The following is a 14,327-nucleotide window of genomic DNA, read 5'->3' as shown; positions in this document are numbered from 1 at the left end:
GGAGGTGTTGTATAGGATTTTCACGCAGGTTGTGAAACCCATCCCTAGCCCAAACTGGCCCAGTACCTAGATGAGTTACTGCTATTCCACGCTGTCGAAGGTCTTTTCTGCTTCGAGGGAGACGATCACCTGTGGCTCTCCGAGGAAGGAGTCATCATTACATTCAGCAGCCATCTGATGTTCGCAGTTAGCTGTCTACCCATGGCAAAACCCGCCCAGTACCCTGCGACCAACTCTGATATTCAGTTCTCCAGTCTATTAGTCATTACTTTTGTGAGTATCTTCGCCTCCACATTGAGTAGCGAAATTGGACTATATGCTCCGCATTCCGTCGGGTCTTTGTCGTATTGGCATCTCTGCAATATCGTAGCCCGTTTCAGCGTTGAAGGCAGGGTGCCCCTTGCGAGCAAATCCAAGAACATTTCCCGTAGGTGTGGGCCTATGTAACATTACACGTAATGTAATACATTTGCCTTCCCCAAGAAGCCTGACATATTTTCCAGTCATGTATTTCATCCCGTAAAGCAGTTATGACTCTCATTTATCAGTTCCTCCTCGCTTACTTATTCATTAATACCTCTTTCAGGATTATCTGTCGTGAATGCATCAACTGAAGCCATCAAACTCAGAGATCTATAGTTCGCAGGATATTCTTCCCCAATCGTCACAAGTGTTGCGTTTTGTAAGATGAATTCCAGATGTACTTTGTTTGGTCTCGTAATAAATATCTACAATGGACATTTGTCTCTTACCCATTCTTCAGATTTTCTTTGGAATTTTGTATCTCACGTTTCCGACGTTGACGAGCCCCAGCTCTGGGCACATTTAAGATCAGTTTGACTACGTAGGTAAATGATAAGTGACGAGGAAATGAAACGGTCAGAACCTTATTATCGGGGTTTGGTTGGGATTATTGAATAAAACAATTACAAAGATGCAACCGAAAGATGACCTCTTTCTGTATTCCAAACTCCCCGAGACGTATATCGAACCCAATTCAGCCAGCAGAATATCCTCAGAGGATATCTTTTATGTTAAGTGAATTTGAATTTATATCGTTAGTTCTGGAGAGCAGAGGTAGCGACTGGATATGGTTGATTGGGATGTTGGATATGTTGTAGAAGAAAGCAGAACAGGGCACCACGGTGGCACAGTGGTGAGCACTGCTGCCTCACAGCATCAATGACCCGGGTTCAATTCTGGCCTTCAGCTACTATCTATGTAGAGTTTCCACTTTCCCCGCTGACAACGTGGGTTTCCTGCAGGTGATCTGATTTCTTCCCACAGTCCAAAGTTGTGTTTGTTAGGTAGATTGGCCATGTTGATTTTTTCCTATATGTTCAGGAATGTTTGGGCTATGTGGGTCGGCTGGTTAGGGTGCACCTTCAGAAGGTTGGTGCAGACTCGGTGGGCCGCATGTAAGGATTCTATGTTGATACATTCATAAATATCCCAGTGTTCCAAATATTGGAAATAAACAAATTTGTTTATTAGTAACAATCTATTTTGTTTATTCTCACCCACGAGAAAGCTTGACAGCACAGAAAGGTGTTTAACATATTACAGAGGGACTTTTTGCACATTTTTGTTACATTTATGTTTTGGATTCGACCTCACTTTACGACCGAATAACGTTATAGCAACCTGTTGGTAGTAATCTCTGGTTACTTTGGGTTTGCAGCCCCGGTTATTCCCTTCCCGCGCCTTGCGATGGACGGCGGCAGACTTTCGTCTCCCAGAAAAGGTCGCTCGTCTGTCCCTGGAGGCGTCACATGTGGGAGCCACTCTACTTCAAGTGTGCCTGACCAGGAGTTTCTCCCGCTCTTTCCGCCAACCATTGGAAGGATTTACAGGTTTACACTCAACCTGTTTAGCAGCGTTGTGAACGCATCTTCCTTCACCACCAAGTCCTCTGGTGGTACTCGAACCAAGTGTTTCAGGTTCAGAAGCAATGATGGTGCTCACTGCATCACAATACCTCCTTCAATTTAGAGGCAACATTAACATTATGAAATAGAATATCGCATAGGGAAATGACAGATGTTAAGATCTAACTTTTCCCTTCCCTTCATCCATGCAAAATTATTAGCCGATTTTAAATATATGGCTGAAACGTTTCACTGCAACTGCGAAGAAAGGTTTTCGGGGAATATGTTATCGCAGTATCTCAAAATGTTATAGTTGGAACGTAGCAGTATGAACTGTGCGCTGACAGGAGTATTGAGTCACCTTGTGCCTTGGAACATGTTAAAATGCCATCGTCTCGAATCTTCCTCCGTTTAAAACACTTATTCAATTTGCTCATTTAAAATTACAAAGTCCCTGTGGAAAAGGGCTCCACGCTAAAGGAACTATTTGAGTAAATACGCCCGTTATGCGGAGCGCCTGACATTTATTCATAAAATATTATTAAATGCAAGGCATTGGGTAAAGCAGGCAGCTTTATTCCGTCCGTTTTGAGCCATTGCTTGAGGCGTATTTCTAACCATTATCTTCGACGTAGAAATGTTTTAGAGAACCGAATCCAAATTGAATAAATTTTGCAAGAAGCCAGCCTCTGGGATACTCCACCCTTCAATGAACATTAAATAGCATTTTTGTTGGAAATGTACTTCCAAAACGACAAGAATTTATTGACTACTATTGAAATCAACGGGAAAGGTGGAGTGGTTCCCGTTACTGACCTTTATCTTCTACATCTCGTTTCAGTTTTTCATAATCTGCCAAGCAAATTAAAACCATTTAATCCAGTACCTTTTAGCCTGATCCGTCCTCTCATTTAATATATACTGATAATTTAAAAGCTACGTCTCATCTGTGTGTCTGCCAGACCATTCTATTCACAGTTCATAGAGATCAACGACTGAATTGATTGGTAAATTAGGATAACGAAGTAATCTACAAATTGCAAAACATAGTTAGCTCTGCACGACTAAAGTATTTTCCTTCATTCATTCGGCAGGTATATAAAGACATTGAACAATAATACCAGTTTAATGAGTTGATGTGAAACGAATGAGAATACAACGAATATTCTTCTCGATTATTGGCGAGGAGGAAAAAGTTGCAGGGGTAGTTTACAGGCTGACAACGGGGAGGGCAGTAGGTCAACTGTGTAGGACAAAGGGGGTGCAATATGAATATGGGGAGTAGGCGAGTCCCATGCTGGCGCATGAGCTGCAGAGGCAGGCTGCATCCAGGGAAATATTGAAGATACCGACTGAGGCTGGGGATGTGGCGTCGGAGCAGGGGAAGATAAACGGCATTTAGGGAGTACTACTAGGGACTTTACGAGGCGGACACAGAGGGAGAGGAAGGGACATCGGGGAGTTTCTGGACGAGCTGGAATTTCACCAGGTGGAGGATGCAAATAGATAGGCGTTGGAGCAGCCCCTGGGGCTGAGGGAGGTGCTGGGTAGTATCGGGCGCATTAAGCCGGGGAAGGCGCCTGGGCTAGATGGGTTCCCAGCGGAATTTTCTGAGGAATTTGCGACGGACCTGCCACCACATCTGTTGGGAGTGTTTAATGAACCATTGAGGAAGGGGGAGTTGCCGAAGATGATAACGCAGGCAGTAATCACACGAATCCTGAAAAAGGGGAAGGATCGTGTGGAATGTGGGTCGTATAGGCCCATATCACTATTGAACAGGGATGTGAAAGTATTGGCTACGTTGTTGGCGATGAGGATGGAGGATTGTGCCTCGGGGTGGTGGCAGAAGATCAAACAGGCTTCGTGAAGGTCAGGCAGCTCGCGATTAAGACAGCTGTTGAATATGGTGATGAATCCGTCGGGACCCTGATACCGGAGGTGGTTGTGTCCATGGACGTGGAGAAGACATTTGTCTGGGTGGAGCGGCAGTACTTGTTCGAGATTTTGGGAAGGTTTGGGTTAGGGCCTAGATTTGTGGCATGGGTGTGGTTGTTGTCTGTGGCATCAAGGACGAGGGTAAGGATGAATGATGTGAGCTCACACAGCTTTGACTTACACAAGGGTATGAGACAGTGGTGCCGGTTATTGCTGTTGCTGTTTGTGGTGACCCTAGAGCCGTTGGCTATGGCTCTCAAAGGGTCGGCGGAGTGGTGGGGAATTATGAGGAGACAGAGAGAGTATCGGGTGTCGCTCTATGCCGATGGCCCCATGCTGTATGTTTCGGATCCGTTGAAGAGTATGGGAAGGATTATGGGCCTGCAGGGGAGTTTTGGAGGGTTCTCGGGGTACAAACTGAATGTAAGGAAAAGCGAGGTTTCCCGGTGAATGAGCAGGGACAGCAGGCTGATTTAGGGCGATGCCATTTACGGTAGCGAGGTATAGGTGTAGGTATATAGGGGTTCAGGTACGAGGCAAAGGACGGGGCTCCATAAGTGGAGCTTAACGAAGCTGGTTAGGAGGCCAGGGAAGATCTTAAGAGGTGGGAAGCACTGCACTTAACGTTGACAGGTGGGTCCAAATGGTGAAGTCTAGCTTTGACAAAGGGTCATCTGGAATCGAAACATTATCTCTTTTTTCTCCCTACAGATGCTGCCAGACTTCATGAGATTTTCCAGCATTTTATCTTTGGTGAAAATGAATATTCTGCCGAGGTTCTTGTTTATCTTTCAGGCTCCCGATCTTTATACCAAAGTCCTTCTTTCAGAAAGCGCACATGATCATTTCGGACTTTGTATGGGCGAGGAAGGTGCCAAGGGTGGGGAGGACCTGCTTCAGAGGCAGAGACAGCCGGGGGGGGGGGGGGGGGGTGGTACGTTGTCAAACATGCTTCATTATTATTGGGCAGCGAATGTGGACAAGGCGTGGCGACGGTGGGAAGGAAAAGTGGTAGAGTTTGCTACGATGGAGGAGCAATCTTGTAAGGAGTCTAGTCTGAGGGCTATGGTGATGGCAGCGTTGGCAATGGCTCCGAGTAGGTATTCAGGGAGCCCAGTGGTGCAATCCACGGTGAAGATATGGAATCAGTTGAGGAGGCATTTGAGGGTGGAAGGGATGTCGGTGCTAACGCGACTGTGCGGGCATCATGGGTTTCAGCTGGGTCGGGGAGAGGGCGCTGGTGGATAGTGTATACAGGAGATGGAAGGAAGTGGGGTTGGTCAAGGTGAGGGATCTGTATTTGGAGGAAGGGTTCGTCGTCTGGAGGTGCTAAGGGAGAGGGTAAAGCCGCCTTGGGGGAGTGAGTTCAGGCATCTACTGGTTAGGGACTTTGCGTGAAAGGTCTGGAGGGTTCCCTATGTTGCCGGGCCACACTCCGCTGGAGTGACTGCTGCTTCCAGATGTGGAATTGGAGAGAGGAATTGGGGATATATACAAGTGACTGAGGGAGAAGGATGGCGAGTGGGTGGTGGAGAACAAAGAGAAATGGGAAGCGAAATTGGGAGCAGAAATCAACTGGGGAGTATGGAGTGAGGCACTGCATAGGGTAAACGGTACCTCCTCTTGTGCAAGGATGAGTTTGATACAGTTTAAGTGATGTACAGGGTGCATATGACTCAGGCGCGAATGAGTGGATTTTTTCAGTGCGTAGCATATGAGTGGGCGAGCTGTGGGCGGGGGCCAGTTAATCACACTTACATGTTTTAAGGATTCCGTTAAATTGGGAAGATTTGGGCGGGGGTGTTGACAGTCCTAGCCAGGGTAATGGTGGAGGAGGTGGACCTGGACCCTTTGGGCGATATTTGGGGCTTTGGAGAAGCCGGAGCTCATGGGGAGCAGGAAGGCCGATATTGTGGCCTTCACCTCTCTGATTGCACTGCGGATAATTTGACTGGAGCGGCGGTCGGCAACGCCACCGGGGGTAGCGGTTTGGATGGGAGACCTGTATGACTTCCTGTGGTCAGAGAAGAAAAAGTATAAGTTCAGGGGCTCAGTGTGTGTGTGTGTGGGGTGGGGGGGGGGGGGGGGGGGGGGGGGTTGAGAAAAGGTGGGGGATGTTTGTGATCGTGTTTGAGGAGCTGTTCGTCGCAGGGACGAGGGGTGGTGGTAACGGGAGGGGAGGGTGAAAATCTGTACAGAAAATCTGTGCAGAAACTCTGTTTAGTTGATTGTTGGGAAGTATGTCTTTAAGGTGCCTCTTGGGTTAACAATCTTCTAATCTCAATGCAGTTGAACAACTTGACGGAATCTCCTTTGCATTCAGTTTTCCACTCGAAAGCAGCTATGAGTGTTGCTGCTGCATCTTCTGTTGATGAAACTAAATTGGACAGGTTGGGACTGTTCTCCTCGGAGAGAAGGCCTAGGGGAGATTTAATAGAGATGTTCAAAATCACGAGGGCGCTGGACAGAGTAGATATGATGAAACTGTCCCTGTTTGTAAAAGGATCCAAAACGAGTGAGCATGGTTTTCCGGTGATTTACAAAGGGAACAAATTCGATATGAGGAAAAGCTTTTGCACACAGCGAGTCGGCCGGCAAATGAATGCACTGTCTGGATGCGCGGTGGAGGCAAGTTCAAGGCATTCAAGGGGATTGCATGTAATTATTTGAATAGAAACAATGTGCAGGGGTGTGGGAAAAAATCAGGGGAATGGCACTATGTCATAATGCTCATTGGGAGAGCCGATGTTGGCCGAATGGTCTTGTGTCCTGCAATAACTCTGTAATTATATGTATTATATGTCTTCCACCCTATCGCTGAATTTCAGCGTAATTGACTCCCCTCCTCCTTTGTCCTTGCGTCCATGCTCGCTTAATATCCGTGACTCATCTAGCCTTTTCCAGTTCTGATGAACGACCATCGACTTGGAACAAAAACTCTTGTTTCACTCCACGGATGCTGGCAGCCATGCTGAGCATTTTCGACATGCTCGATCTTTCATTTAGATTTCCATCATTCACAGTATTTTGCTTGCAAATTAATAATGTCACCTGCAGTTGGGACCCCTGGATCTGCAAGAGAGACAAAAAAAGTTTGAAGGTTTGTCGAACAGAAGGGATGAAACATGTACAGAAGCAAATTCAATGTCAGGTGTTTCGTTCTATTCTTTTGACTTTTCGAAGTACACAGGGGAAACACAAAAGTAATAATTTCATTGCATTTAAAGCATTCGAGTGAACACCGGATATAGATACAGAGCTGAAGTATTAACGCTTGCAGAGTATCACATGTTACCAGATTGGGTTGAAATTGATCATTGGGACGGGGAAGTAAATAGACAGTGGCAGGTTAATTTTTTATCACGCACACTGCCAGATTTGCAATTCTACGGATGAGAAGGGAACTTTGACCAAATTTCGATCAATTGTTCGGTCTAAACAATTCAAAAACAGTGGGGCGCAATTTTCCGTTTTACAGGCAGGGTGTCAACAGATGGTCGGTAGAAACGGCAACGGAATGGAAAAATAACACGAGGTGGAGAAGAAATTATCGATTTGCAATTATTTTATTTTCGCCATGCCTCGGGCATTTGAATTGTTGAGTTGTCAGTTCAACTATAGTTTCCATTGAACATAGGAATTCAGTGCAGGCGTGAACGTTTCGCTACCCGTTTACTGTCTTCCCCCTCTACGACCCCTCCCTTTTTACCCCTCCCCTTCCCCCTCCCCACTCCCCTTCCCTTCTCCTCCCCTTCTGCAATCCTCGTCGCCGACAACTCTTCTCCCTCCTCCATCCCCCCTTCCCCCTCCTCCCCCTTCCCCACCCTGCTTCGCCATTCAATGGGATCCTGGCTAATCACATTGTGGCCTTCACCTCACATTTCCTCTATTCCGATAACCGTTAACCTCCTTGTTAAGAGCGTATTGTTCTCCCTTGAGAATATTAAATGAGCCTGTCTCCACAGCGCTCTGAAAGAGATGTTGATGGAAAAGAAAGCTCCTCATCCCCACCTTTAATGAAAGCTCCCTTATTTTTAAGCAATGTCCCATTTGTGGCTTCTCAAAGTCACGAACGTTATATGGATGCGGAAGATCAAGTAACTCCTCCCAGCTTAGTCTGCACCCAGGATATTCCCTTCTTGACTCCATTATAGTTCTCACCCAAATGTTCACTGACTCCAGGCGTTTTCGTTGTTCACCGTTTTCACTGGAAGGTTTATTACAACTCTGCTGGAACCTTATAGGAATGTGTGTATTATTGTATGGTTTTGCACGTGTCTCCATTAACAAACTGGGAAAACTCTTCACACCACCCAAAATAACGTTTCAAATTTAAATGACTTCCCATGCACCACTTTAAAGATTCATTCGCTCAACCAGTGCCACACCCTGGCATGCATGTCCTCTCAAACATGGATTGGAACAGCACGTCAGGGCTCCTTCCAAACTCTTGATTTGTATCACCTTGACATCCATGTGACAAATAGCACGTGTACGTTCCCCTCCAAGTCACACACCACCCTGAATTTGTATAATTCCGCCATTCCTTCACTGCTTTTTGCTTCATAATACCGACACTCCCTCCCGTAACAGCACCATGGCTGCAGTCGTGACATTATCAGCAACGTTTTCAAGAAGGCACTTCACCGCCATATTTCTCAAGGGCAACTGGGGATAGGCAATAAATGCTGGCCCAAGCAGCGGTGCTCAAATCCTAAACCAGATCCAAAAAGTACATATTCTGTATGACGCCTGCCTCACGTGGATGGATATTTACATTGCTGTCCAAAGACTGGCAAGAAATTGCTGCATAAACATTAACAGACTTGAAAAGCTTACCAATTTAGTTTACCATCGCTAGACTAAACTTGAGTCAAATTACATCAATTCATTTTCTACCATCCTGCTGGTTGCACGAAATAACTATAATACTCTTGTTGGCTAATCACAGCAATCAATGATGAGGCCTTGCGGCGCAGTGATAGCAGCTTTCCGGCTGAATCAAAAGGTCCAGCGTTTGATTCCAACTCCAGGACTTGTCCGCCAAGAGGAAGTGGGCTGGTAATCAGTTCTGGAATCCTTCCCCTAATATTCGCGAGAGTGGGTATGAAGACTAGCTAAATCAATGGCAATCAATCTCTGTCAATGAATTTGAATGGCATGAGGCAATAATAATCTTAAATGGTGCAAACGTTTGGGAACCAATTGCCTGAGGCATCCATGGCGCACTGACTATCAATTATGTTTCAAAATGTTAGGCGAAGGACCAGCGCTTTGCCATTAAATGGGGCTCGGTAGTTTGCCAACTGGCTTATCAACGTGAACTTGACCAATTGGTAGAAACGATCCTCATGCTCTGACCGCCTCCCAATCATACAGGTTGCTTTTATGCTTTCAATTGCGGCAGTATCCTTCCTTTATTGATCCGACCAGATCGTTTGTATCATTTCAATTTCAGTAAATGTATTATCAGAAAATACTTTTCAGGCAGTCTATGAAACTCCTCATCGGTTGCAATCAGTCCAATTTGGGATGCTCAAAATAAGGACATTCTTTCTGTATTAATTATTAGAATCCATTATCAGGAGAGGAGCTCTTCAATTTCCACCATCTACATCATTTTTGAAAGAAAAACGTGTAGTCAACGCAAATCGAACTGGAAAATATTAACTTTCTACATATTTTTGAAGGAAATGACAGCAACAAACATAGAGAATGCAGTATAAACGAGTAAAGTTGCACACTCAGCTCACGGTCCTGACTTAATGCTCAACTTTAAAAACTCGATTTCGAACGATTTCCCTGAAATCCTAACTACTTAAAAGAGATAACCGACTCTCATTCAGATGCGTATAGTGATGTTTTCTGGAAATAGTCATACCCTTTTCATTTCCATTCATTTTATGCAGACGTGTTAACTATACTCTGATTAACATCTCTTTTGCTTTTTGATTAATTATCCGAGGAAGTAATGTTTATTTAAAATTTTGCATGTCCATCCTTAATTTAGGCTATCCTTTAATACTTTAACCTCGACTCTCACTATTCTTGGACAATAGATCTTCTCTATGCCATTGGGTAGGCACCCGTTTTTATATGACAATGTCTCCACCCTAAACAGTTGCGATTTTCAGCACGTTTCACAATGTTAAAAACCACGGTACCCATTCTTCCTCTCTTACCTTGTTTCTTGAGTTGCTTAAGCTCTACATATAAAAATGCAAATGATGAATAAACTACGAAAAAATGGAGCATTGAAACGAGCAGAATTTGTTTCATAAAATATTTTACCCTCCATGCGGACTGTCAAGTAAGCAGGAAACCGATTTCTGGACGCGAAGGCCTTCCTTCAGCGACAGCTCGCCACGGGTTCACATGAAATTGGCAGCCCCTCAATGCTCGGCCATCTATAGTACAAACGAAAATTAGATGAACTGTAACACCGAATATTCGCTGCGAGCTAATTTAACACTACTGATCGAGAGCAATGTTATTCTTTCACTTTTAAAATCTACATTCCTGAAAACGAATTCCTAAAGTGGGCACATTGAGGACGGAGCAAAAGTAAATACTGTTGCTTTTATCTGTGGGCAGTCCTTTTACTAAAAGATACTAACGGAAGGAATAGGAGCAGAAGCAGATCATTTGATTCCCGAGCCAACTGTCCCATTGAATAAAATCATGGATGATCTGGTTTATAGCCTTAAATCCACTATCCTGCCTGCCCCAAAGGCCTTGACTCTCCTATAGATCACAAATAGGTCGACGTCAGCATTAAATTAATAACCGAGGCTCCACGGTTCTCTGAGACAGAGAGCTCCCATGATCAATGGCTCTTTGTGAAACACCATTCCCATTCATCGTTGTCTTAACTAATTACATAATTGTGAAATTACGAACCCCTTAGTTTCAGTTTTCCAAGAATAAACCTTCTCGTTGCCTACCCTGTTAAGGATCTCCAGGGTCTTATACCACTCAATAATGGTATATCTCTCATTCTCCAAATTTCAATGAATACAGCTCCAAACTCCTTAACATTGCCCCATAGCACAGCCGCTTTTTCCTTGGAATCAGCTGAGTGAACCTTTTCTGTACGCCTTTCAATGTACGTACGTACAATGTACGTCCCTTCTTCAGAAGGTGACCAAAAGCGGACAGAGTACTTTTATTTGGTTTTACCAATTAATTGCACAGTTGTAAGAAAACCCCCCTAGTTTATCCCATTCCCCAATAAACGCCAGCATTTTCATTTGCATTTTTAGATTATTATTGTACCATCATGACAGCGTTTTTCGGTGTCAGATTTGAAGATAAACAGATCTTGCCGGTCCACGGGATTCTGTTGTCTCTCTCCATTTAAATAATCTTTTGCTTTGCATCACTTGTCTCATCCCCAATGGGAAACCATGTTTCTCACTGTGTGCTCCATCAGCCAAATGTCTGCCAACCCATATCATGTATGTATATCACCTTGAAGACTTTTTGTGTCCGCCTGACAGCATGTATTTATTCCCCACAACCAATACATGGTCCAAAAAGTTGCCTGTACTATGTTCGACCCCTTCAATCAAGTAATTAATTTCGATTGCCAATAATTCAGACCCCAGCTTTCATTCCTGTGTAGCTCTGCTTGTTACAGTTTGCCAACCAGAAAATGATCTATTAATTTCGACTCACCGTTTACCAATAGTTTGCTTACTTTCTATTCTTATCAACACGAGCTCTCTTGTCTTGTGAGCAAACCTTTATATGGCAACTTATCGAATTGTTTTGGAGAAAAAAGTACACTCTATCTACTCGTCCTTCTTATTTAGTTGCCTTGTGATATCCAGAAAGAGATCTAGCACATTTGTAACAGGCCATTTTCCTTTCATAAATCGACATGGGGTGGTATTGTCCACTCCCGGGACTAATGCCCGCGCCATCTTTTTTTTTTTATAAATGTTTTTATTCAGTTTTCGTATTTTATATTGAACAAATTACAAATTGTTAGGAGAGAGAAAAAAAAAACAAACAAAAACAAACACGCAAAAATTAACACACATATTTACAGGTAAGCATCTTCGTAGTAGTAACTGCGCCCCCCCCTCCCCCCCTCAACATGTTTATTTAGCTTGGTTTTGGGCCTTAGCTAGCCATCGAACCCCCGTAACGAACCTGTAGCCCCCCCCCCCCCTCCCGCTACCTTCCCCCGACTATTCTTCCTCTTGTACATTGGCCACAAATAGGTCCCGGAACAGTCGCATGAATGGCTCCCACGTTCTGTGGAAGCCGTCGTCCGACCCTCGGATGGCAAATTTGATTTTCTCCATTTGGAGAGATTCCGAGAGGTCGGACAGCCAGTCCGCAGCTCTGGGCGGTGCTGCTGACCGCCAGCCAAACAGGATTCTACGGCGGGCGATCAGGGAGGCAAAGGCAAGGGCATCCGCCCTCCTCCCCAGGAATAGATCTGGCTGTTCTGAAACCCCGAAGACCGCCACTATCGGGCATGGCTCCACCCTCACTCCCACCACTTTGGACATTACCTCGAAGAAGGCTGTCCAGTACTCCACGAGTCTGGGGCAGGACCAGAACATGTGGGCGTGGTTGGCCGGGCCTCTTTGGCACCGTTCACATCTGTCTTCCACCTCCGGGAAGAACCTACTCATACGGGTTCTTGTTAAGTGGGCTCTATGTACCACTTTTAGTTGCGTCAGGCTGAGCCTTGCGCACGTGGAGGTGGAGTTGACCCTATGCAGTGCTTCGCTCCAGAGTCCCCACCCGATCTCCATCCCCAGGTCGTCCTCCCATTTCCTCCTTGTTGCGTCCAGTACGGTGTCGTCCCTATCTACCAGTCGGTCATACATGTCACTACAGTTCCCTTTCTCTAGGATACTTGCGTCCAGTAGGTCTTCCAGTAGTGTCTGTCGTGGCGGTTGTGGGTACGTCCTTGTCTCCTTTCGTAGGAAGTTTTTGAGCTGCAGGTACCGTAGCTCGTTCCCCCCAGCTAGCTGAAATTTCTCTGTCAGTTCGTCCAGTGTTGCGATCCTGTCGTCCGTGTACAGGTCCCTGACTGTCAGTGTCCCCCTGTCCTGCCTCCACCTTTTGAAGGTGGCGTCGGTCAGTGCTGGTTTGAACCTATGGTTGTTGCAGATGGGAGCCCTGTTCGACATTTTGGTCAGGCCAAGTTGCTGCCGCAGTTGGTTCCAGGATTGGAGGGTGGCTGTCACCACTGGGCTGCTGGAGTGTTTTTTGGGTGGGGATGGGAGTGCTGCCGTGGCGAGGGCCCGGAGGGAGGTTCCCATGCAGGAGGCCTCCTCCGCACGCACCCACTCAGCTTCTGGCTCCTGGATCCATCCCCTTACTCGCTCGGCTGTTGCTGCCCAGTGGTAGAATTGTAGATTCGGGAGGGCTAGCCCTCCCCTGGTTTTTGTTTTTTGTAAGACCTTCTTTGGGATCCTAGCATTTTTACCCCCCCATACGAACGCCATGATGAGTTTGTCCAGCGCTTTGAAAAAGGCCTTGGGGATGTAGATCGGAATGGATCTAAACAGGAAGAGGAACCTGGGCAGTACGTTCATTTTGATCGTCTGAACTCTCCCCGCGAGGGAGAGCGGGAGTGTGTTCCATCTTTGCAGGTCCTTTTTAACTTCCTCCGTCAGGCTGGTGAGGTTCCATTTGTGGATCCCTTTCCAGTCATGGGCTATTTGGATCCCCAGGTAGCGGAATTTATGTCGGGCTTGTTTGAACGGCAGCCCCTTTAGTGCTGCCCCCCCCCCTTGCGGGTGTAATGGGAAGATCTCACTTTTGCTCATGTTGAGTTTGTAGCCCGAGAAGGCTCCAAATGCCCGCGCCATCTTGAACACCGCAGCATTTCACGATGACGCGAACAGTCCCGGGCATGACCTAGTCATGGCGCTAGAGTGGTTCACGCCACGGAACCAAATGGGCGCCGCGCCATGACGCGCATGCTCAGTTGGGGCAGCTCAACCCTGCGCATGCGCAGTTGAGCTGAGACATGCTGCGCATGCGCGGGGAACGTCACGCGTGCCGGCCCCTCACCAACATGGTGCGGGTATTCTGGGGCCGGCCATGGTAGGTGGTACGCGGGGGGGGGGGGGGGAGAGGCCGGCCGGCCGATCACGTACCACCAGCATTCCCGCACTGTTCCCGCCGGTAGCGAGCAGGGGTGGACGGCGCTGGCGGGAACCTGTCATGTCGGAGTGGCCGCTTGGCCCATGGCGCTGGTTTGGGGGGGGTGGGAGAATCGAGTGCGGGAGTCGGGGCGGCATGGCGCGATTCGCGCGGTGCCCCGCCGATTCTCCCACCCGGCGGGGGTTATGGCGCCCATTGACTCTGAAGATATTTTGCTTTTCAAAATGTACCATGACTTCTTTTTAAATAATGAATTCTAACATTTCCCAAAGATGTGGATGGGTAAACTAACTGTCCTAAACTTACAGTCTCTCTGTCTCCCTTCTTGAACAGTGGGGCTCCATTTGCGGGGTTCCAATCCACTTGGACGTGTCCAGAATCTTTGTC

The 14,327-nt window shown here is 46.6% G+C and overlaps 1 protein-coding gene across 1 annotated transcript in view; it reads right to left on the bottom strand.

The window, feature by feature from the left end:
- Positions 1-14,327, bottom strand: part of LOC119975530 (zinc-binding protein A33-like) — a 556,168-nt gene that overhangs the window by 174,624 nt on the left and 367,217 nt on the right. Inside the window, exons 66-68 of the mRNA XM_038815321.1 lie at positions 9,989-10,012; positions 6,858-6,878; positions 2,685-2,720 (exon numbers count right to left, since the gene is read on the bottom strand). Of these exons, the coding sequence (XP_038671249.1) occupies positions 2,685-2,720; positions 6,858-6,878; positions 9,989-10,012 (81 nt within the window). The remainder of the gene's footprint in view (positions 1-2,684; positions 2,721-6,857; positions 6,879-9,988; positions 10,013-14,327) is intronic.

This window comes from Scyliorhinus canicula, chromosome 13 (assembly GCF_902713615.1).
Source record: "Scyliorhinus canicula chromosome 13, sScyCan1.1, whole genome shotgun sequence".
In the NCBI taxonomy this organism is placed as follows: Eukaryota; Metazoa; Chordata; class Chondrichthyes; order Carcharhiniformes; family Scyliorhinidae; genus Scyliorhinus; species Scyliorhinus canicula.
Note: the sequence above shows the minus strand (reverse complement) of the source record. Positions and strands in the feature narration are given on the sequence as shown.